This window comes from Peromyscus californicus, unplaced genomic scaffold (genome assembly GCF_007827085.1).
Source record: "Peromyscus californicus insignis strain IS unplaced genomic scaffold, ASM782708v3 Scaffold_8__1_contigs__length_139910024, whole genome shotgun sequence".
Taxonomy (NCBI): Eukaryota; Metazoa; Chordata; class Mammalia; order Rodentia; family Cricetidae; genus Peromyscus; species Peromyscus californicus.
Window position 1 is genome coordinate 20779315 of NW_026294606.1, and position 25508 is coordinate 20804822.

Below are 25508 nucleotides of genomic sequence, written 5' to 3' on the forward strand. Positions count from 1 at the left end.
ACATATATGTAAGCCAAACACTCATACACTAAAATCACTAATAATTTTTTATTCATTTTACATACCAACCACAGATCCCCAAAAATTTTTAAAAAGGAAACATGTTTTAGACAAAAGTAAACTTTATAAGGAAAAACCCAATAGTAAGCCTATAGGGATAAATATTCATGATGGGTATTAAAATAATAATGTAAGAAGAGGGCAAAGATTTGAAAATCATATAAAATGCAAGCTGTGAGAACAAATGGTTAAACTCAGGGATTTTACCTGAAACCAAGGCTGTCACTGCTGGTTTTGAGGAAAGTTCTAAAATAACTGTAGTCTGGCTGAAGTATTCCAACAAATGAAGGCAAGCTTTGAGACTGTGTCAGCAAGAAGAGTATAAAGAAAGAACACGTCCATCCCCATTGCACTCTCCCAGGCTGCCTTGCTGCCCCCTCCTCTGAGCTGCCCTCTCGGCTCCAGCTGTGTGTCTAGCAACATCAGGATTCCTCTGGCTTTGCATCTGTCAGGCTGACACACTGAGAAATTTCATCCTAGTTTCCACAATGCTCCAAACCTTGCAAGTGTCCACTGCATCCTGTCCTCAGCAGCTAAGCCTGAGTTCACAGGACACTCACAAGGGCCTGGGGAACTGTCTTCCTCTACCTGCTTCTTTGCTTATTACTTCTGTAAAGATTCCCAAAGTGAATTAAACCACTGTTCTTGACTGCCATGCAGTGCTAGCTCACTGACTATTATGAACACAGAATTGCTGCATACCCTCAAATGACTCAACAATGGTCATGGTTAGTAGACGTAGTATTTTTTCTACTTTGACCGGACTATGCAAGGTAAGGAATTCCTTTATTTCACTGGATTCTATCTGGTTGAGCAGTTAGGAAAAAGTAAACCAAATCAAACAAAATAAAACATTTCATTTATGAAGATAATATTCTTACTTCATCTTCCCCAATGTTTCTTCTCCACTTGAAATAAAATATGAGGGCCTTTGTAGAAGTGTGGTGGGTGACGTTAGCTTTGCAGGGAGATTCTAAAATCTTCATGTCTGCGATAAAGGCATTGGCTTAATGAAAGTTCACATTTGTGGTTATCTGAAGTGGTAATGGCGTCTCAACCATAAATCAGAGAAACCAAACATCTCGTTTAGAAATAATAAAATTTAATGGACAAGAAAACATTATCATAGAGAATACAACAGTATAGGATTGCCCTTTCCATTCAGCAGCATGGAGACTTGTGTTGTTTTGTGTTGTTATTGTTATACATTGAAAACTCTTTAAAACCAAATCAACACGTTGGCATTAAGAAAAATATTGCCACAGCACATACAGACGCAACTTCAGCACTGCAGACATCACACAAAGTAGCAAAACACAGAGTTGGTCCAGAGCCTTCTGGAAACCTCTTCCTGCGGGAACTCACCAACTCACTCAATGCTACAGCTCACACAAAATGAGCATCTTTCAAAAAGAAACCTTGTAAATATATCAATCCAAACCACAAAACCTCTTAAATATTGTATTTACTCAAAGTACAAATGGAATTCTGGAAACCGCATCCACAGTACTACCTAAAACTAGGGTTTCTGGAATCATAAATGTATTTAGCTCTAAGCTGGGGGTTAAATTTCATTGGACCACATCCCACACATACTTTCTCATTATATGTACCTTGGGCATACATGTTCTTAAAGTCAGTAGTTATGCAACTAAGTAAAACTCCTATTCTAGATAAGTATCCATTTTCCCTTAATATTGAGTTTGGAACTGGCCCCCTGTAACTACTTCACACAACAAATATTTCACCACAAACAAGTTAACAAAGTCTTGGTAAAGCCCTTCTCTAAGCATTATGGATATTTTATTGTTAAGTCATCAGTAATGAGTCTCAGAGACTAAGAAGCTTTCTTCCCTCTTTTTGCCTAGTTTCTGTGAGCATTCTATTTCCCCATCTAAAACCTGCTAGACAACTTATTCCCATAAATATATACATTCAATGCCCCCCCACTCTATTTCATCAAAAGGGGTTGATACTCAAGCCACATAGCCTATGCTTTTACTGAAAATAAATTGAAGGACTTGAATCTATCCCCAAACTCACTGAACAGCAGGTAGCCGGAAGTGAGCTGCACTCAGCCACATCCACTTCATCCCCTTGACCTGTCTCTCCAAGCAGGGCATCAGCTTGGCATGGTTTCACCCTTTCCTCTGCCTGGACTTCCATAGGACATAAACCTGAACCACTGCAACCTGGTACCATTCAACAGAACACTTAGGTTCTCAGTGCCTAGGACTAGAGCGGCTGGCAGCCTCTCACTGGGTTTTCACCATCACAGGTTCCCCCAGAGTGTTGCAGGAGTCAATGAAGTCAGCCCTAAGCAAATTTCTGAAACAAGGGGAACAAAATGAAACCTTCATAAACTGATAACAACTAATTTAAATGGAACTTCCTTCAGGAAAAGGGATGGGGCTGATTGAAGAATGTGGTTAGAAATCAAACAAAATTAAAATGCTATAAGGAATTACTCCAGTGAATGTCTCCACATGCAAAAACTGCCCATACCTTCTCCAGGAAGCCTGGGAGAAAAACACACATGGAGGAAAAGGCCTGTGTTAACCACAAATGGCCATGAGGTCTACTTCCATGCAAACTTCTCAGAGCTGTCCATCTTCTCTAGCAACATGCCCAAACAGGAATTCTACAGGAAGTACCCAAGGGGATGAGATTGCAGGACCCTGGGGCAGGGGGTACTGCAGAGTAGAGAAATGGATCTGAGGGCAGGTAGCACATCTCAGGGAAGCATTATCTTTAGAGAGAAAGCACCTGAAGATGATTAGAGGCTCCAGCACTAAGACAATGGGGGACACACCCATGTGCTTCTGACATCTGCCCACCATCATGGGATACCCCTAAATTAAAGGAGGACTCCATTCTTCCAGACCTTTTCACAGAGACCCTGCCACAATATAACACACCTGGCCTGGTACCTGTCTGAAAGCACTCACTGAGCCCACACCTTTGCTCCCGGACATCTCACAACTATCAGAGCTCCATAAAAGCTATACACACACAGCTTTGCTTCTTGGCTAACCCTTATGTAGAAATGAACTTTTCTTTTTTAATTTTCAGATCCAGGAAAACCCATCAAGCCAACATCTGGACAGAAAATGGACCACAGACACATGGCCAAGGGCTTTGTTGAGGCTGTAGACACTAATCATGGAGAATACAAAAAGCAAATCGTACGTACATCATTTGAACGTAGCCATATGTGCCAAATTTCCTGTTTTGCATATTGATTACGAAGGAAGTGCCATACAGTCCAGAAATTCATGACAAACACATTGGCAAAAACCATACACCATAAGGATGACAAGGCTAGAGGGGACGAGGCTAACAAAGACCACCCCAAGGGTGACTTTCTTAGACACCAGTAAATAGATCCCTAAGGGCAAGGAACTGAAGTAAAGCAAGCCTAGCAGCCACACTAACACCCGGATGGAAGTCTGAAAGAGTAGTGAGGTGCAGTTCCACACCGTCCAATTGTGGGACACTGTGGTGACAGAGTCGAAACTGGCCGGCCTGTAGAATTCTACCACGGGAGTAGAACTGAGTGATGGGGAACTCTCCCTCTGCACCTCCATGATGGTGATAACCAGGCAGTTGGAGGATGTGTGGGAAGGACTGACAAGAGAAGCCAGCCTCTTAGGTGTGAGCAGTAGCTCCGTGGGATTCTCGGGCAGGCATTTCTTGCCTTTGCTTCCACAAGTCAAGTTTACAAGGATGTTATTGTCATCGGGCAGGCTACTAACTTCGTCATCTGGCAGGCATGTCTCGAACCTGCAGAAAGGACAGACGATGACACCTTGGGGAGAGTCCCCAAAGTCTATGATCTTGTAGAGGCATTTGGCACAAACCCTGTGACAACACTCCAGAACCTTGGGCTTCCTCTGTTTCAGGTTGTACCGATTGTAACAGATCTTGCACTCCAGCTCATCCGAGACCTGAGACTCCACAGCCTCTTCTGGCGGCTGGCTGGCCATCCTGAATTATGGATGCAATCTTTTGTAGATGTGCCTGGCTGCAGAGGGACTGGGATTAAGGAATCCCCCTGAACATCATCACATCATCCGAGTCAGGCGAGGGGGCTGGAAGGGCTGGAAAAGTAGAGAGAGAACTCAGAAGTTTTTCAAACATTTTCAGCTCCTGTTTGGCGCTCCCTGTCTCTGATGCATATTTTAAAAGGCCACCTGAAGATCTGCAAAAAAAGAAAAAACAGAGGTTGTAATAGAGCTAACAGTTCACTGAAAAGGTGTTCTGAGAGCTGCTTCGTGGCATTTTCTGAGCTCCAAGGATCAGGAGCAATAGACCTAACAGATTAAATCCCTTCCAAGTTCACCTTTCCAGCCTGGAACAGGAAGGTTCCGGCTTCAATCCACGAACATCGTAAGAAGGAATTGAGTCCTTAAGCGTGTGAAGTGCACAGACATAAACCTCAGTGCCACATGCTTTACAACAGTGTCTACTGTAGCTAGGACCGATGCTCCCTTTGAAATAAGTGCCACAGTTTGGCCTCTTTGAAACATGGGGCTTATTCACAGTACCACTACAGAAAACAGCTAAGTACCTTCTGCAGGGCTTACAAACACACTAAGAATCTTGTTGCCGTTGCTAACTTGTTGGTTTTATTTGTTTGCTTGCTTGCTGAGACAGTCTCACTATATAGCCCAGGCTGACCCCAAACTTACCACATAGCCCAAGCTGACATTGAACTCAGTAACCTCGTGACTCGGGCATACAAATCTTGGGATTGGGGGCCGTGCCCCATCGTGCCCAGCTTCCCCCAGAAGAGAATATTAAGGAGAAGCTCTAAGGACGTTCTCAGGAAGTGTTTTGCTGTAGACAAGAGTGTTTGTAAGTGAAGCAGATGGTTTTCAGTTCTTCTTCTGCTTTGCAAATGCCCTTAGTGTTTGACTATTTGATTCCAATTTCTGTTTCAATGCCAATCTTGTGCATATATATCTACACAAAATAAAATGAAACACAGAGCCCCTGATATAAGCCCTATAAACACATCCAACTCCGAAGAAAGCAAAGCAAACATGGGAAACACATACAATTACATGCACACCCCATGAACATAGGAAAGTCATTCCTAGGTGACTATCAGGAAATACTGTTTGCCATCTCACCTACTGTGTGTCGTGGAAATTCTGTCTGTGGTAGGCAGCGGGCACAGTGCAACCTGCAGGCCCGATACTAGCGACAGTGACATTACTAGCACTAGCTTTGGACAAGGGGCAGAGGTCTCTTCCTACGTACAATGTGTTATCTACAGTGAGTATCAGTGAAAGAGAGCAGCAGTGTGGGCAATCTCCAGCTCATCTCATTAGCTTTAATATGTGTGATATTCGGGGTAGTAGATCTGTCTTGAATTATGCTGTGCTTGGAAAGTATGGAAATGGATTTGAATTTCTGAGCACATCCCTCCGAGCAATAATAGCAGGAGGCTGTCACAGCATTTATGAGGAGACAGCAACCGTGCTACAATTCAAAATTTGCTATGGCTCACATAGCCCTTAAGGAAAGGGGCAGCGAAGAGCTAAATTAAGCTTGGGCAGTTTTAAAATCAAGAGTACATGATGTCTTCCTTCTTATTTATGGGTTTTGCAAATTTTCAAATGACTCCTTATTCTATGTGACTGCATAATGGGCATCAGTGGTGAGAAGTGTGCTGTGACAACACCAATCAATGGGTTCTCTGGTTATGACCCCAAGCATATAGACAGGCCTTTCATCTATATTCAAAACTGCCCTCTAGGCTTTTTCTGTCCTGTGTGCACATTTAATCCTTTGGGTATTAAATGTGTGTTTATTCTGTAAATGACACAGGAGCTTTGAGGCATCTGAACTAGTGTGAACAATAGTAAAATGTGTTCTTTAAAGGTTACATAAAACTCAGCTGCGTAGCCGGCCATTGCTGTTTTCAAAGCTGGCTCTTTTACAGCGTTCCCACCTGTCTTTTCTTTTTGGTATTTCGAGACACGGTTTCTCTGTGTAGCTTTGGAGCTTGTCCTGGAACTTGTTCTGTAGACCAGGCTGGCCTTGAACTCACAGAGATCCGCCTGCCTCTGCCTCCCAAGTGCTGGAATTAAAGGCATGTGCCACCACCACCTCTTGTCCTATGGTTCCTATCCAATTCAAATTTTTCATTTCTTCTTGGGTCCCACTTACATCTGACAAAGGGAAGTCTACTTCATCTGGGTTCTCAGATTCCGTGTCAAAGAGTTGAACAAATTTCCTCCTTTGTCTTCTCTGGATTATCCCTGTACCTCAAATATGTCCCTTTTTCTCATTTACACTTGTTTACTCTTTGTTACATTTCCAATCACACACACCGATTATTATACCAGCTTTATCGTGCTTATCAGAGAGCTAACTAGATAACATATTTACTTTATTGGGTTTGTTTCCTTCATTCCAGCCTTCTTCTTGATTGTTTCCTCTGATTTACCTTAGTGGGTTTGTCATTCTTCTTCCTCATTTCATAGTTAACAAACGTGCTCTATCTTCATTTAAATGAAAAGGTGTGTCAAGGCAGTGACTTTCCACTGCCTATGGCTTTTACTCTAGAAGTTTCTGTGGACTTTAGACAGCTTCACACTTGACCTTCTTACTGCTGTTGTCTGTAGTCAGGGTCTCACTATGTAGCCCTTGGCTGGCCTGGAACTCACTATGTAGACCAGGCTAACACCCAGCTCACAGAGTCCACCCAGCACTCTCTCCCCAGTGCTGGAATTAAAGGTGTGCACCATCACGCCTGGCTTATTTGACTTTTGATTTATCCTTTGATACAAAGGTTATTTCAATCATTTCATTTCTAAGTTTATAAATTATTTGTGAAAACATTGTATCACATTTTTATTGATTTCTGTTAATGAATTATGATCAGAGAACTCAGACGATATCTTTCCCCCTGAATTTATTGTTCTTTGTAGCCCAGTATGTGCTCAACTTCTCTAACACTTCCAGAAACTAATGTTCTGTATTCGAGAGACATTGGATCCAGCATAGCTTTAAACACAACTTTCTATCTATTGCTTACTATCTTCAAGGTGGATAACATGTGATTGTGGAGGAGACAAGTGAACAGGGTTTATTAAAGTGCCTGGCAGAATTATATTTGTATCTCAAACAGTTTTGCTTTACAGATTTCATGGTACATTATGCAAAAGTTTTACTTGCCTTCACAAACTCCTCTTTAGCCTTAAGAGTATCATTCCTTAACCAGCTGATGACTTACCTCAAGTGCCACCTTGTCCAACCCTGACATTGCTCATTCCGCTGACTGTGGTTATCCAGGATCACTATCTAGCCTGACGCTTTCAACTTTGATCACGTTATTTCAAGAGTTCCCTAAAAACAGTACACAGTGTGTGTGTGTGTGTGTGTGTGTGTGTGTGTGTGTGTGTGTGTGTGCGCGCGCCTTTGTGAGTGTGTGAATGTGTGTGTATGTGAGTGTGTCTAAGTGTATATGAGTGTGAATGAGTGTGCGTTGTGTGGTTTAGTGTGTGTACCTGTGTGTGAATGTGTGTATGCATATGAGTCTGTGTGAGTGTGTGTGTGTGTGTGTGTGTGTGTGTGTGTGTGTGTGTGTGTTGCATCCAAGGCCTGTACATGCTGAACAATTGCTCTACTACTAAGCCACTGCCCTGTCCCCACTATTTAAAACATTTTATTTTGACACAGGATTTCACTAAGTTACTCAAACTGGCTTTTAACTCACCCTGTAGCCAACAAGTATTACATTCACAGTCCTTCTGCCCCAGCTCAAGTAGCTGTTATTACAAGCCAGCACCACCAGGCCCATCTTGGGATTTGCCTTTTAACTCAGGCAAACAGTCACATAATAAAAATAAATAAAATAAAATCGTTACTTGTGTAGCCAGGCGGTGGTGGTGCATGCCTTTAATCCCAGCACTTGGCAGGCAGAGGCAGGCAGATCTCTATGTGTTTGAGACCAGTCTTGCCTACAGAGTGAGTTCCAAGACAGGCACCAAAGCTACACAGAGAAACCTTGTCTCAAAAAAAAAAAATTATTACTTGTATTCACTTATTTGTACATATACATATATACAATAATAATTTTTAAAAGACAAAATCATGAGTTTGGGAGGCAGGAGGACATGGAAGAAGTTGAAAGGAGAGGGAGGGACTGGAGTGATACAGTTAGAATATTCATGTATAAAGTTTCAAAAAATAAATTAAAAAAATGAGCCTAGATACGGCCCCTGGTGTAATGGCCAGCACTCTGGACTCGGAATCCACCAATCTGAGTTCAAATACCAGTGGGACCTGGAATTTCCTCTCCATTATCTTCCCTCACTGTGAGGGCTATGGTTCTAATGAGCAGGCCATTTCTTTGTGCTCTCCTCTCGAGCATTTTTGTCATAAAACAGGTAATGAGATCCTTAAATTCTTACATAACAAACTTTAATCCCAGGAGGGGAATGGTTGGCTGCCTGTGTGCGGTCCATTCAGCTGCTGCTGTTTCTCTCCAGCTCTACCGTTATTCCTCCAGCTCATCTCTGGTGCCAACGGTGAGACACCTGCAGCTAGCCAACACTTCCTCACAGAAGGTCATCTGCTCTCTGACAGGAAGCTACAAAGAGTCTTCTCTTTGGGCACTCAAGAGCTCCAAAATATGCAGAGGTGCCTTGAGTCACCTCTGAGAATGTGTGTCTTGTTGTCTATCATCTGACCACTTCCAGCGTCTCTCCTGTTATACACCATTCTAGCTCCTAGGTTGACATTCTCTCATGAATCCCAGCCCTTTATGTTTCAGTTCTGTGCTTCAAATCCCTCCACTTGACCAACTAGCCATCAATTCTCTCCAGAACAATCATCATGTCCTGCAACTCACTGGCTGAACTGTCTGAGGGGAAAGTCACGTGCAGGTCTTCCTGTGCTGCATTTAAATCTCCTTCTGTGTGCTTCCTGTTCTCCTCTGTCTCCAGCTGCCACTCTGGGGTACAATGCACAATTCCAGCTGCTCTTGTAGGCTGCCTCGCCTTTGGCTGCAGTGACACCATCTCACTTGTTACATGACTGGGCTGCTGATCTGCTGTCAGCCACAGGGGTGAGTGGTGGGAAACGGTCTCCATCCACGGGACCACGGGGACACGGGTGCAAGCTGTGGGGTATAGTCACGTGATAGGACAGAGCCTTCCTTCTCCAAAGCCTTGGAGACAGTGAGAATGCAGCCAAGCTGTTGTGACACCTGGGTCTTCTGCAGAGTGTACACACACACACACACACACACACACACACACACACACACACACACTTGAGAAGGGTGATTTTCAATTCTAGAAGTCCTCCGTCCTCCAGTCTTGTATCTATTGTATTCATAGTTCCCGACGGTACCATCAGGCTCCATGTTTAATGCCAGCCTGGCCCAGAGAGAAACCTTTCTCAGGGCTTGAGGATGCACCTGAATTTAGGACTCTAACTCCAAGACAGGCTTGGGTGAGGAGAGGCCGACGTGGGTGAGGGCAGGCTGGACAGCCGCTTTGGATTGCTGGCTCCCAGGCTCCTTGCCAACTAAATTTCTGGGAAGTGTTTTCACAACTATTGGTCCACATGGGAAGTCATGACGAGAGCTGACTTTGTAGAGAACATTGGTGACACCAACCATGCTTCCTGTGACCTAAAGGTGTGTAAGAAGCTGATTTTCAACCCTCATTGTAACTTATCTTTAAAATTCACATTTTCTAAATGTTCTGTACTTTCTTTTTCTTCTTTAATAACAAACTATTTGATGCCCAAGAATAAGATGCTTTTAACTTTTAACTTGGCTATCTTTCTTAAATACTTTTCAAATCTTACACTGTAATTCAAATAGTTATATTATTATATATGCCAGTTAGATTAAAAAGCCATCGGATAAGAATTCTCCATGTTTTTCTTTTTAAAACATGATATAGATAGTTTTTAGAACTTGGACTGTTCATGGGCTGGGAGGCAGCACACAGGGTGAGGGCTGGAGTCAGGTCCTCAGCATCTACATAAAGAGTCGAATGCAGTAGCAGTGCCTATGACCTCGGGCTAGAGGAGTAAGACGGGAGGAGCCCGGGGGCTTTGCTGGCAAACTCATCCAAGCTGAAGCGGTGAACTCCGCGTTCAGGCTCGGTGAGACCCTGACTCAAATACATTACCTGTATGACTTCAGGCTTCTATCCTTCCTACATACAGACACACGCACATACATAGAATAGTCTCTCTCTCTCTCTCTCTCTCTCTCTCTCTCTCTCTCTCTCTCTCTCTCTCTCTCTCTCTCTCTCTCTCTGCCTTTCTCTCTCTGTCTTTCTCTGTCTCTCTCTATCTCTCTGTCTCTCTGTCTCTGTCTCTCTCTCTCTCTCTCTCTCTCTCTCTCTCACACACATACACACACACACACACACACACACACACACACACACACACACACACACGCGTGGCTTTAGCCTGCTCGGAATCTTTCCTACGTGGAGCTGCTTTCCTGGATTTCATGACATAACTCTTCTATGCCACCTTGTGAAAGAATTCATAGTAGATAAATCATTTTGCCTAACTGTTATTTACCCTGACCCTTAGCCTGAATATTCTTACACAGCAATTCTCCAGGTACTGCACGAACACTCTCTACAGTATGGTTTTCTTTTTAAGCTATTAATGGGTGGAGGAACCTGTTTCCTCACCCTTTAATCAACAGGCCTGGGGCTTCCTCCTGCCAGCAGCCTGAAAGAGAGGCCGCCCTGTGGGAGTCCAGAAGCCCGACTTCAAGGTGCCCCGTGCTTCTGTTCTTGCTCTCTTGAAGCCCCCATGGAAGAGGCCCTGGTCAGATCCCTGAAGCTCAGGAGCCACGGGAGCCCAAACAAAATCAAGCAGCAAGACCAGTCAAGAGAACAACACCATCCAGCACTGACTTACCCCCTTGAGCCAACCGCCTCATTTGAATGAATGGCTCCAGGAAAGACCTGCATAAACCTCCTCCCACAGCCTCAGTAAAGCATGCTGATTCACACACTCAAGGGCAAAGGACATTCTGGTTGCTCTAAGTCGGTCTACTTCCAAAGTTGTGTGTTTTCTGACAACAGATAGCCACAATGTGCAAAACTATTTCTGAACTAATCTAAAGTCAGTTTCTATCCGATCAAGGTATTTCTGTGCACTTAAGAATGGATACCATTCCTGCCTCTAAGCTCTGAAGTACCCTGAGTTGCAGCCAGTGTGATTCTTGTTAGAAATGATTCGTCAAAATACAGCTTCTATGTATTCTTCTGGTTTATGAGGCTGTATCGTTCTTATTATCACAATGCCCATTAATTAAGAGAATCTCTCTAAGGAACTCAAACATTTCAGAGACATCCAATGAGCTCCATGATACTAAGGGCAAGTGTAATTCCCAAGGTCCTGATAGGAATATGCATGGAAGGGAAGACTTCCCCAGATGTCAGGAGTTCAAATACAAGAGCACACATGAGATAGAAATCAATATGATCACACTGCTTGCTATTCCAGGGCTCGAGTCTGAGTAATTTGTATTATCCATTGTCCAAGTGAATTAATTGTTAGGTAATGGGGTGAGTCGTGTTTCTTCAGCACATCTCAGGTACCGGTTTCATGTAGCGTGAGTCCTGCTCCCAAAGACCATCAACCATTTGAATTTGGCATTAGTGGGATAGATTACATGTTTCCCTGTGTGAAACAACTACCAAGTTTCACCCTCATTTCCTGGCTATTCCTCCTGTCCTGGAGAATAAAGATCAGCACTGCTGGCCGATGATGAGACAATATATTTCAAATGGATGCAAGAGCTGTGTTCTTTATCTGTGCTGCTGCTGCTGCTGGGGACAGTTGCTGGAGGCTTGCCCCCTCTCCAATTTCCTTTTGTATCGAATGTAGCGTCACTCTTCAAACAGTTTCATTCCTTGATCATCAGCTTTCATGACATCCTAAGTTCTTTGACTAATAACTCTCTCCCTTTGCACACAGCATGGCAGAGTACTGGTTTTTAATCTAACCTATTAATGTATCATACAGAGGTGACTCTTCCTTGATGTCATCCCTCTCCTCCATAAAACACCCTATGCCCCTCATCTTATTGTGTATGGCAGTTGAGCCTCACATTAAATTTAAGCCACAGATTTGTGACCCACCCCCAAGAAAGTGCAGTCAGATGTTGACTTCAGGTCAGGGCTTGAAAGACCCGTCTGTGCCTTATCAATACGGCTCATCAGCCTCTGACATCATCCCTAACTATCAGAGTTCTCCCTTAAGGGACTTTTGTAGCATCTAACCATACAGGTGATCACCTCAGAGTTAAGATGTTTGCTATGTATTTCCATTTCGAAAACAATCCTTCTCAATAGCAACAGGATCTGACTTGGAAAATCCTAAATGAATAGACTCAACAGATGCTAAGCGCTCATTCCTGAAGGATCAACAGCTGCTGCCTCTAAAAGAATTTAACCTGCAATGCCATAACACCCCAATGGTTGCCTAGCAACATGTGAAGAGTTCCAGAAAGCCGCTTTCAAAGATTAAAACTTTAACTTCAACACTCACCCAAGACCAAGACAATTTAATACTATGGAGAGACATCATCTACTCATCAGGAAGTGCCAAGTAATCAAAAATCTGTGCTGCTGGGTTGGAGAGACTCTGCAGGGCAAGCTGGCCAGCAAGTCAAATCAGTAAGCACTGAGTTCAAGTGAGAAACCTAGTCTCAACATATAAAGAGGGAATTTGAGGAGGACAGCCAGTGTCACCCCTTGGTGCATACAGACACACACACACACACACACACACACACACACACACACACACACAGAGATGCAAGCACACACACACACTACACATACACATGCAAAAAATAACTATACAAAAAGACTAGAAATTTAGAATTGACATTTTTAAAGCACTTTACCACTGTAAATGACAGTAGAAAGAACATGCACTGAACTCAGGATTAGAAGGGGTAGAGGTTTTCTGTCTACGAACAGAAAAGCCCACTTGTAAGTAAAACATAACATACCATTCTGCAGTACTGCTCCACTACCTATTGACTTGAGATGCAGTGTTGGTTGGAATGAGAATGGCGTCCATAAGCTCATATGTTTGAATCATTGTTTCCCAGTTGGTAGAACTGTTTGGGAAGGATTAGGAGGTGTGAACTTGTTGGAGAAGGTGTGTCACTGGGGGCAGGCTTTGAGGTTTCCAAAGCCCATGCCAAGCCCAGTTAATTCTCTCTTTCGACCTCTTGTTTTTGGATAAGTATTTAAGCTCTCAGCTACTACTCCAGCGCCATGCCTGACTGCCTGCTGCCACACTCTCCACCATGATGGCTATGGACTCTAACCTTTGGAACCATGAGCCCTAAATTAAATGGCTTGGGTTTTTTATAAGTTACCATGGTCTTGGTGTTTCATCACAGCAACAACAACAACAAAAATAACTAAGACAGAGGCAGAGGTCATAATTTCTTTGTTTATAGCTCCTATATCAGATACTAATGAGTAATAAATAAGTCCTCTTAAGAGTTTGCCTTGCTTACTTGGTACTTTATTCTTTATTTGAAAAGGCAAGCAAATGTAATTCAAGAAGGTTGGCCTGGAGCATAGCTCAAAGTATTTCCCTTATATGCATGAAGGTCTGGATTGAATCTCCAGAAACACACACACACACACACACACACACACACACACACACACACACACACACACGCGCGCGTGAGAGTAGGAACACAGCCTGAAAACAATGACACTATTAAAACTGACTGCTTCCTGTCTCATTATTATTATCTTTTGTATTAAGTCCTTCCTCTACTATTCTCCCTGGCCAGGATTTGAAAAACTCTCCAACCTTATCAGGGGAAAAAAAGGAGGAGGAGGAAGAAAGAGGGGGGGAGGGAAGAAAAAAGGAAAGAAAGAAAGAAGCTGCTATTGTGTAACACTGAGTCCCTCCCCCAAAGGCTCATCTGCTACTCACTTGATATTCATGGTGGCACTATTAGAAGGTAGTGGAGCCTTCAGGAGGTGGAACCTAGTAAGAGGCCCTTAGGTCACTCGGGTCATGGCCTTGAAGAAGACTGTGACCCTAACCTGTTCCTTTCTCTCTTTGCTTCCCAGCTTGTGATCTAAGTGGGTCAACACTACACAAGTTCCCACCATGATATTTGCCCCACCAAGGCCCAGATGCTAAGGCCAGCAATCTATGGCTGGAACTTTAAGCCCTGTGAGCTGAACTGAGTCTCCTCTTTTTATGCCAATGACCCAAGGAGTTTCACTACAGGGGTAGAAAGCTGAGGTACAGCGATGGCCCTCTGCAGTATTTCTACAATTTCCAGCACAGATGGGTTAATTATTGTGTGCCTAGTCACTAAATGAAGGCAATGCACCACACAGCTTAGCTCCTCCTCCAAGCCAGTGGAATCGCCCTTCTTTTGGAACACAGAGGTCACTGGCTTGTTAGTCAAATGAAGCACACAACTCAACTCCTAAAGCTATGGCTAAAAACCACAGATTGTCCCTCACAGTGCTTTAGTGAGTGATGGGAATGGCATCTCCAGCTGTTATAGACAGTAGCTAAAAGAGCAATGTGGACAAGAAAAAGCTCACAAGGCCCTGACTGACCCCTAGAAGATGGGCTAATAGGCAGTTAATGGCTGCTAAGAGAGGAAGAATCAGGCTTCTCCAGGAACAAGCCCTGGTAGGCTATCTAATCCTCAACTGTCATACCTAGACAAGTGAAAATTACACAGCTTTGGAGTGAGCTGAGGCAGCTGGAGCGAGGGCTGAGGCTTAAAGCCTAGGCTCACAACCCAAAGACGAACTGAGGGGCAGCAGGAGGCGAGTGAATGTCGGGAAACAGGACCACTCGTCACCTAACAACAGGTGCTTTCTGCAAACTGTCTTTACCCGGTTTTGTCGTTGTGTGAACATGACACACACATGCACACACGTATGTGTGTATATATACATATACATACATGTTTATGCATATATACATAAGCCACACTAAATGGAGTCAGCAGATTGTATTTATATGTGTGTGTGCGTGTGTGTGTGTATACATACATGTATGTAACAATAATAATTAAGAGGTTACAAAGTTGAGAGGGAGTGGAGGAACACAAGAGGAGTTGGAGACGGGAAGTATGGGGTAGAAATGATGTAAATACAGAACTCCATAGATTGTTTTTCTCAGTTCCCATAATTCAAGAAAACATTTGCTCTCTTTCCAGCACCAATAAAAATGGGTCCACTACCCCATGAAACAGAGCAGATGTATATATACTATTGAGTCCAACTATACTCTGACAAAGCAAAATGTGACAATCTAATTAACAGTGCTTCCATTAACACTGGGCAAAACATTCTGAGAAAAAAAACACTTTCTAAATCCCAGCACATCTAATATATGCCTACCCTAAGAGGACAGGAAGAAAATGAAATACACAATATTAAATTGTATTGAATTCATTTGCCCCAAATGGCTTTTCTCAATTGGCCTTTTAGAGTCAATCCCAATGAATGTGTCACTTTTCAGGAGAGCCACATAATGTGGCAGTATTGATTGACACACATTCATTCAACTGTGAAGATGAGGATAAGGCAAATATTGTAATTTTTTAATGGAACAAAAATAATACTTGCATAAAAAAGACTGAAGAAAAGATGCTTTATTAAGGTTAAGTAATTTTACTGTGTGACTGACATATTGAATATCTCTTCCCAAAAGGCAAAGCCAGAAAAGAAACAAAATAAAACAAAACAAAAAAAAACCCACTTTTCTCTCACCAGCCCTGGAAATAAACAACGGCTTGAGCTAAGCTTTTAAGTTAAAAGAAAAAGTCTTCCTATTTTTATAGCTGAGAGTAAACAGCTCTGCTGTGGGCATCCTCTGACAACCAGGATTAGTCAGGAAATACATTCACTGAAACAAGTGAAAATTACACAGCTTTGGAGTGAGCTGAGGCAGCTGGAGCGAGGGCTGAGGCTTAAAGCCTGGGTTCACAACCCAGAGACGAACTGAGGGGCAGCAGGAGGCCAGTGAATGTCGGGAAGCAGGACCACTCGTCACCTAACAACAGGCGCTTTCTGCAAACTGTGTCTTTACCCAGTTTTGTCGTCGTGTGAACATCCTAGAGCACGCTTTCACTAAGTCAGATGAGGTCCAATCAGTCACTCATGCGGCCTCTTCAGGCCATCAAAGGACATTGTCAACATGAGATAGTAAAAGTTTATACCTGGCAGGAACACACTCTAAAATGATTAAGAGTTTAATACAATAAGTTTATGAACAGTAATGAAGTCATTTATTGTTAGCAAGGATGGTGTGCTGTTGCTGTCCAGTACAGAACTTGCTTTGCTTTGTTATTTTGAGACAGAGTCTTACCACATAGTCCAGGCTGACCTCACTCTCCATCCTCCTGCCATCAACTCCTGTATGCCACCACCCCAGTCTGTGCTGTACTACCACACACGTGGCAGCAGGATGAGTTTGTGGACACCAGCATCACCACAAACACGAGTGATGCATCGTTAGGGCATCAGGATGACTAGGATGTCACCAGGAAATAGGAACTTCTCAGCTCCATTCGCATCTTACAGGATATGGTCACTGTCGACCAAGACATCATGTTATTTATTTTATGGGGTGGCAGGGAGGTGTGCACCCACCACAGAGCAAGTGTGGAAGCCAGAGGACAACTTGCAGGAGGAGTCGGTTCTCTTACTCTACCATGTGAGTTCCAGGATCAAACTCAGTTCGTCAGGATTGGCAGCAAGCACCTTTACCTATTGAGACATACCACTGGCCTCAAGAGGCCATTTTCCACAGTGTATGAATATAGTCTAATGAAAAAGATGACCAGCAATCATTAGGACAAATTAGAGACAGCCCAGAAGATGAATTTTTTTTAATGGAGGGGAGATGTCATTTTTGAAACCTTTAAACCCATATTCAAAATTTTTGTTATTGATCAACTAGCAACCAGGACTACATGAGTGACATGAATATTCTTAAATGGAAGCTTGAAACACATTCTCTTCTCTTGGTTTTTATTCTCAGATGTGTAAAATCATACACATTTTGTACTTGGCAATAAACAGAAATGAAAACATCAGAGCTGGAATTCAGAAGTCACCAGCACTGGGGGGAAATAACTGAAATCAGGACTGTGAGGCTGGTGGGAGTTAGGGAAGTCTGAAGTGAGCTGAGCTGTGCTGGGGAATCAGGGCAGGGAGTTGGCAGGATGGGCTAGGGAAAGAGAAAAGTAAAAAGCAAGCTAGATAGGGAAAGTCATGTCTCAACCCCAGGAAAGACAGGGAACCGGGAGGCCTGGGAGCAGCAGGTGGTCACTACCATCAGTGGCCACAGAGAGACACAGACATCTGAGAAGACAGTCTGCAGAGAGCTTAGAGCTTTGGCCAGGGCAGAGAGGAAATGTCCCTGATAAATCTGCGTAGGCACAATAACCAAGAAGAGAAAGCAGGAGGGCACTAGAACAGCCTGTGAGTTAGTTAAGTGAACCGTGGATGATAAATCAGGAGAGAGCATTTTCATAGGAATGATCGTGTTAGATTCGGGCTCTTGGAAACAGCCATCTTCCCCACTTGGCACCAATGTAAAACCAGAGGTCATTAAGGCAAATGGCAGACAGCATGTCCACTAAACAACACGGCATCGTGAAATGTTTTCAGTGCCAATGTTGTGTAATAGTGGTGTTCACATTAACAGGGTTTTAAAACTGGATAAAATTGCAAGAAAAAAAACAATTTCCTTCATTTGGAAAATACATTTTTATTACCTAATGAAGCCAAAAACTGTAGCATCATCGATTTTAGGGACACAGAGAGAGGCTGCTGATTTATTGTATAAAAACCGTACAACTGCAATGTGGAAACCATCCTGCCAGAGAGCATACGGTAGAGAAGACTGAAACATCAGCCATGTGCTAAAGTCGTAGTGTCAGGACGAAACTTAAAACCAGCCCATCCGCCCTGAAAGATCTCCTCTCCAGCCCATCCGCCCTGGAAGATCTCCTCTCCAGCCCACCTGCCCTGGAAGATCTCCTCTCAGAACGCAGCTCATTCTGAGAATGGAGAAGCAAAGTAAAAGACTCAGGAATTCATTGTCCTCTCCTTTGTGGGGTTTGCTTCCCATGTGTCCTTAAGGTAATTTGATTTCTAATGATTCTTCCTCACAGAGGATGAGCTTCAATCAATAAAAAAGAGGGCCAGGCGGCGGCTCCCCTGACCGAGTACTCGCCATGGGAGCATGAGGGCCCGAGTTAACTCGCTAGAACCCACAGAATAAACAGGCATGGCAGCACACCCTTGTCAGCCCAGCTCCGAGATGATGGAGACAGGAGTATTCTGGGGGCTCACCGGCCAGTTAGTCTAGCCACATCAGTGAGCTCCAGGTTCAGTGAAGAGACCCTGTCTCCAAATATAAGGTAGGGGATGATAGAAGACACCTGAGAGTTTCACAACTCTGACTTCTGCGCAGGCATGTACACCCCTCACACACAATCACATACACACATAAATTCTGGCCTCCAAACAATCATGTGTGTACACACATGCACATGGGCACACTCACGCACACAAATACATAGAAAATAAGCAAAAGTGGCAGGATTATAATATCATGCAAACTTTACTAAAATGTTTGATTAGGTGAGTCGGTACGTCAGCACCAGGGCCTGCATCTGAACTCCTTTTTGTAATCCCATCCAGCCCTTTCTTCCACCCAGTGTCCAAGGCTGTTTTATCACCCCGTGCCAGACACTGTGGATCCTCAAAACCAAAACTGACTATTGGATGCTTTCTAGAAGTGTCCCAGTACCTGATCGCGTAACAATTATCTGGTTGCTAAGACCCTGGGCACACAGCAGAAGGAGAGGAGTGGGCCATATACAAATCTGTGCTAAATGGTGGGTCCTCCAGCACAAAGAAGCAAGTGTCACCTGCCTCCTGGTACAGGCGGTGGAAGTATCCAGTGCCACCTCTGAAGTCGCCTGGCCAATACACTGAGAATCTATCAAACCTCCATTCCTAATTACCAGGTGAAAGGGGAGATGGGGGAGAGGAGAGCAAATTACACTATGCCATGGGAGGACAGAGGGTTAAAATTCAGAATGGAGTGAATTCCACAGGACAAAGGACCTGATTTTCTCAATTCAAACAAAATGAAAGGAGGAAACAAGAAATAGAGAACAGACGGACTGAGACCCCTGAGAGATAGCCCACTAAATATGGAGCCCTTGTGTGGATCCTGTCATAACCACCAAGTGGGAGAGTTTACAAGACAATAAAGGAAATGTGGACAGTGGTCCCACATTTGGGGAGATGAAGAATTCTGTTCTTTTCTGCGGTGGTGATGGTGTTGTGTATATTTTTAAACCATGTCTTCTCTTTGTTTTAAGGAAACATACTACAGTATTCTCGGATGAAATAATATGACATCTGGTCTTTGTTTCAAATAATCCGATGGGGAGGGGGCAGAGAAATGAAGCAAGATCGGCCATATGCCGATCATCGTTGAGGCTCCATGATTAGGATAAAGGGATTCATTATGCCACTTTCTCTACTTTTGAATATGTTTAAAATTATTCACCGTAAAAAGATAAAAATAAAAGCCATTAGCAAGGCTTTCTGCCTACTCTCCAACACTTGTTCATGGATGCTGTCTTTATGGCCGCTCCTTCCTCTGCCCGTTCGCCATGTATATTTGTATTGGTTCGTGAGCAAAATGTTTATAGAATACTCTCTACAACATGAGCCCTAGGCTAGGTGCTAGCAAAGGCCTCGACCTTCAAGAAATGAGAATGGGAGAAGAGGAAGGTGTGGGAGGGGAGAGAGGGAAAGAGAGGGGTGTGACTCATTATTACAACTCTTGAAGGCAATGCCACAGGACCTGGAGCCAGAGGACCTAAGGAGCTGAGGGTGGACACCTCTTGTGTTCCTTCATCACAGCCCTGAACAGTTGGTGACAGTGTGGTTAATCTCTCCTGATATTCTTCTTTTTCTCCTAAGGAGAAATCTCCATTTCTCTGAGTGGCCTTGATTGACCCATTTTAAAACTGGAGGCTTCCTGTTGCCTGTGCCCCGACAGTGAAATATGGTTCCCCACTGAGCCTGTGGCTGCTGTGAAGCTCCAGCCTCACACAGACACACACGTGTTTGAGTGCACACAGGTACATGCCCGAGAGCTTCCTTTGCTGTACTTATAACTGGGGGCTTGCTCTGTGGGGCTGCGCGGATGAAGAATCACACATTACCTCCATACCACAGGATCTGCCAGGAGAAAGGAACATCAAACAGGCAGAGAAACCATCAAAGTGACACCCCGGTGTAGCTGTAGAAGAGGAAAGGATAACAAGGGGAAGAGGGAGGCAGCAGCTTGCTGTCTACCACCAAAAATGGCACCAACCAGTAGGTTTTACGTCAGTGACTGCAGGGCTAGACTTCAGTCTTTGGGGTCCCTAGAACATGAGTGGCCGCTTCTAAGCAGAAATCTTGAAAAGGCTCATTTGTTTGGGCTGAGGAGATGGCTCAGTCAAGTGCCTGCTGTGCAAAGAATTGAGGACTTGGGGTCAATCCTCAGAACCCACCTGAAAAACTGGGGTACACAAACCTGTCATCCCAGGACTGGGGAAGCAGGGACAGAAGGGACTGGATGGCCACCTGGCCTAGACTAATGGGTGAGCTCTAGTTTAGTGAAGGACCTTGTCTCAAAAAACAAGGTAGAGAGTTACTGAGGAAGACAAAGGACACTGGCCTTTGGCCTCTACATGCATACGCCTGCACACATACGTGTATACACACATGAAAACACACACAGGGTTCATATGTTTTTTCTATGTTGGTTCTTTCATGGTGGTTGTCATGCTTTTGTCTATTATACAATATTATTTTAAGGTGTGTTACTTTTTATGTTGCATTTGTTGAACTCTGTGAAGCTGTGTTACTGTGCCTGTCTAAAATGCCTGATGGTCTAATAAAGAGCTGAGCGGCCAATAGTGAGGCAGGAGAAAGGATAGGCAGGGCTGGCAGGCAGAGAGAATATATATATATAGAAATCTGGTAGGATAGATCTAGCAGCCAGAGAAGGAGGAGGACTCCAGGGGCCAGCCACCCAGCTACACGGCAAGACACAAAGTAAGAGTAAGATTTACAGAAGTAAGAGAATGGGAAAAGCCCGGAGGCAAAAGGTAGATGGGATAATTTAAGATAAAGAAAGTTGGCTAGAAACAAGCCAAGATAAGACCAGGTATTTATAATTAAGAATAAGCTTCCTTGTGTGATTTATTTGGGAGGTGGGTTGCAGGCCCCCCAAAAGAAAAAAAACAACATTTGTCTAACCTACTATGGGGGGCACACCAGTGTTCTGGTGGATTCTGACAGCAGGGCTTAAAGAAGGAAGCTGTCCCAAGCACCTGTCTGGGCTATTAGGAGCATTGGTGAGTCTAGCCCTCCAGCCACCAAAGGTGATTCCAATCAGGACAGGATTCTTGGAAAGAACACCCAGTCAACAATGCAGTTGTTTAGCCCAGATAAACACATTGCGAAATACTCTAAGGGGATGGCCCAAACCGGGCCACAGTAATTCCATCTAAACAGAGCGCGGCTCTCTCTAATGAATAGGCCTTGGGTTCTTGGGTAAATCACTTCACGTTTCTGGGTCACAGCTTCCCATCTGAGAAATTGAGACTCTGTACTTGATAGCTACAAGACTCTGCACTCCTGATGGCAGGGTTCTGTGAGCTCAGCAGTGGCTCAAGTGAGGGTGACAGCATGCCCAGACTAAGGGAGAAAAGCATTGGTACCTCCTTCACAGTCCCACTGCTCAGCGCTTGTTAAGCCCCCATAAATTTCCCTCTTAGAATCTGGCACAGTAAACAGCTTCTCAGTGTTAACTATCATCAATAGAAATTACTTCTAAGGAACACAAATCGCTATGGAGCAGCATTAAAATTCATGCTGAAGACCAGAAGATGGTGATTTGAAATTCAGAAGATCTGAGTTTGGATTCCATTCCCACCAGGCACTCACTACATGACTCTGAACATGTTACATAAACATTTGAGCCTGTGTCCCTTGCTGGGAACATGTAGACAGTACTAAGCCCACAGGTTCATGGGGAGAAAGAAATCAAAACAATAGATACATCATGGCTGGTTCTAGACATTAAATTCTTCGCAGTATGCCTGATGACCACTCTGTTTCTGTTCTTACCCTGGATTTTCATTCACAAAATAACCATTATTGCCCTGTGTTATGAACAGATGTTCTGTCCTTGAGCAAACTCTAAGGAGGCCCCTCTGAGTCTATCTTCTCCCTAGACCTCAATGAACTAGTTTCAGCATAAGCATTTCACCTGCACCAACTTAGACTTATGCAAACACCAGCATGATTTCTATCAGCTCAAGGCCATGACCTCATGCCCTTACAATGTCTGCCTGAGAGAGTCAATGCTGTCAATACAACTCACTGCTTTCCAGCTCACACCTGTTGGTAGGTCCTAACCTTGCCTTTCTATAACACTGGGTTTTGCTTTTTAACATGCAATTATAAAGTCTTTCCTTACCCCCTTTTTAGACTGCAGATGTAACTCAGTAGTAGAGTGCTTGCCTAGTATTTGTGAGGCACTGAGTACACACACACACACACACACACACACACACACACACACACACACCAAAAATAAACAACCACAACAACATGGCAGAACTATGGATCTTCTACCACACAGCAACACCTCTTAACCCACTTCTGTGTAGCTCACACACCTACAGCAAAGTCTCTCCAGTATCCCAGCTCTCCTCAGTGAGCAAGAGTCCAGCTACAGTGGGCAGCTTACTCTAGTTTGCAAAACTACCTTTGTTCAAAAGTAGGAGAAGCTTGTTTCTCCTTCAAATGAGCACAAGTTAAGAGCCCAACTCACCGGACCGCAAAGGCCTCCCTTACCACCCCGCAGGGCCTCTCCTTTGCTCACCCCAGCATTAAAAAGGCTGAACCATGGTGTTTCCTTCTAAGAGCCCTAAAAGGCAATACAAAACAGGCTGGAGAACCAGAAAATGCAGCACATATGAGGTTAAAACACTAAATGGAACCTTCCAGAAGATCTATAGAGATGGGCAGAGAAACGATGGAACTCAGCAAAGAGAAAGGCCCTAAAAGACTCTCAGATGGAATCTCAGAAAGGCTATAGCCCACGAATAAAACAAAGCCAAACTAAAATATTCCTTTAAAAGAATGAAATATGGAATTGAATCTTTTTAATCCATGTCCAAATCAAAGTGACCCCTCATCACTGGAAGAAAATCCAACATCCTCTATAGACAGGTGACATCCACAGTCCTGCAGTGTTCTCAGGTGCCACCCGGTGTCCTCTTGAAAATGCACAAAGAGCCAGCCTGGTCTGCATAGTGAGTTCCAGGACAGCCAAAGCTACATGATAGAGAAACTCTGCCTCCAAATAAACATCCCAAATCACCCAGGCATGGTGATGCACACCTGTAATCCCAGAAACTGGAAGCCAAAGCAGGAGAGTGGCAGGTCTGATGTCAGCCAGAGTCACACACAAGAAGCTGTCTCCAACAGAAGAAAGAAGAGGGGGGAAGGAGGGGGGAGGGAAGGAACAAAACCAAATGACCAAATGACCAAACCTAGCGGGAAGCTGACAACCGAGAAAATGTGGCCCAGATGCTGACATTATTAGACATGGACCCTGAAGAAGAAGAGATAGCAAGTGAAACAAATCAGCAGAGAACTGGAATCTGTTTCTAAAAGAAAAAGAGAGAGAGAGAGAGAGAGAATTGAATAAAAATTGTAGCACTCAAAAACATAATAACTAAAACAAGTTGGCCTTGGCAGCAGAGTAAGGCAGTTGTAAACCCTCTCATCACACAAAGCCATTATAAACCTAGACAGGCCTGTCAAGGACAGTTGGCTGGAGATGTGGCTCACTGGAGACAATGTTCTTACAGCATGTTCGAGGTCCTGGGTTCACTCCTCAGTAACACAAAAGAAAGGGACAATTATTTCAGCACTCTGGAAAGTTCACATAGAACAGACTGTGTGAGCACCACATACTCACGTAAAATTACTGAGCTTTAGGTAAGATTAACACAAGTCATCAGTGATTCTGCCTGGGGCTGCACCCATGAAGCCATGCTCTCCCTGCCTTCAACATGGCATTCAACCACAGTGTAACATCATCAGAACCAGCAGCCTCAATGCCACTGACAAAGAAGTTCTTTTAATATGAAGAGTCGGAGAGATGATGGTGTTAGCCATAGGCTTCTGGAAAGAGACGGCAGCTCCTCTGCCCTAATATTGCAATCTTGTTTGAGCAAGTTACAGACTAACCAGACACTAAATAGGGTATTCTAAGTGTTAAGACCGTCAGAGGAGGCTTGAAAACCTCCTTAGGTGGCCAGGGATCACGAGATGGTGGGCATATATGAAGTAGAGCCCAGAGTGGGTCCAAGCCACTCATATATGCAAGGCAAATGCAGCCTGACCATATGGATAGAGAATGCATAAGTGTGCTCAGTGGAAGAAACTCCCCAGCTCACATTCTGATACATTCATAGGGAGACAGAGACTCAATGACTTGAGATGTTTGAATATATCCTCTAAGTAGTCAGAGAAGATTCTTAGGCAGTCTGGCTTTAATATTTTTTAAAATGAGAAAAGTAACTAAGCAGAGATATCAACAGCTGGTCATTATGAGAAAATAGATTTCAAATTTTAGGACAGAGCTGGGGAGATGGCTCAGTGAATAAAGGTGCTTGCTGTCAAGCCTGAAGACCCGAGTTCAATCCCTGGGACCCACAAGGTAGAAGGAGAAAACCAACTCCTACAAGTTGTCTTTCAAGTTTCTAATGCTTATTACAGCATGTGTGTACCCACTCCCACCCCAGCTCCACCCTGACAAACCACTAATAAATTTAAATGTAATAAATAAATTTCTTCACAATATGGAGTTGTTAAAATATAGATGTCTCATTTAGGGCTGAACACTTCACAGTCTCTGCACCTTGACCAACTATGGGTCTCTGTGCCTCCATCGCCATTTACTGCAAGAACAAGCTTCTCTGAGGAGGACTGGGAAATGCACCAATATAGGGGTATGATGATAAGTCATTAGGAATTGGTTTAATACATTGTCCATTTGTCAGAATAATAGCAGTAGTATCTCCCATAGGATCTATGACTTACCAAGCCACAGGTTCTTAGCCCCCATAATGGTACTGAGTATAGGTTTCATCTCATGGAGTGGGCCTTAAATTAATCAGAAAGTAGTTGGTTACTCCCATGATATTCAGGCCACTATTGTGCCAAAGGCTGTGTCTCACCAGGCTAATATCTATTGCAGTTCTCAGGGCTGACAGCTGGGTAAGATTAGGGATTGCTTTTCTACTCAGATAGCATGCATAGTACCTACCT

At 43.9% G+C, this 25508-nt stretch overlaps 1 protein-coding gene across 2 annotated transcripts in view; it reads right to left on the reverse strand.

The window, feature by feature from the left end:
* Positions 1 to 1142: 1142 nt before the first annotated feature.
* The window catches only part of Rnf182 (ring finger protein 182), a 52659-nt gene continuing 28293 nt past the window's right edge, over positions 1143 to 25508 (reverse strand). For both annotated transcript variants that reach the window (XM_052728793.1, XM_052728794.1), the window contains one exon: positions 1143 to 4261. In XM_052728793.1, the coding sequence (XP_052584753.1) occupies positions 3303 to 4046 (744 nt within the window). In that variant the 5' untranslated portion in view covers positions 4047 to 4261 and the 3' untranslated portion in view covers positions 1143 to 3302. The remainder of the gene's footprint in view (positions 4262 to 25508) is intronic.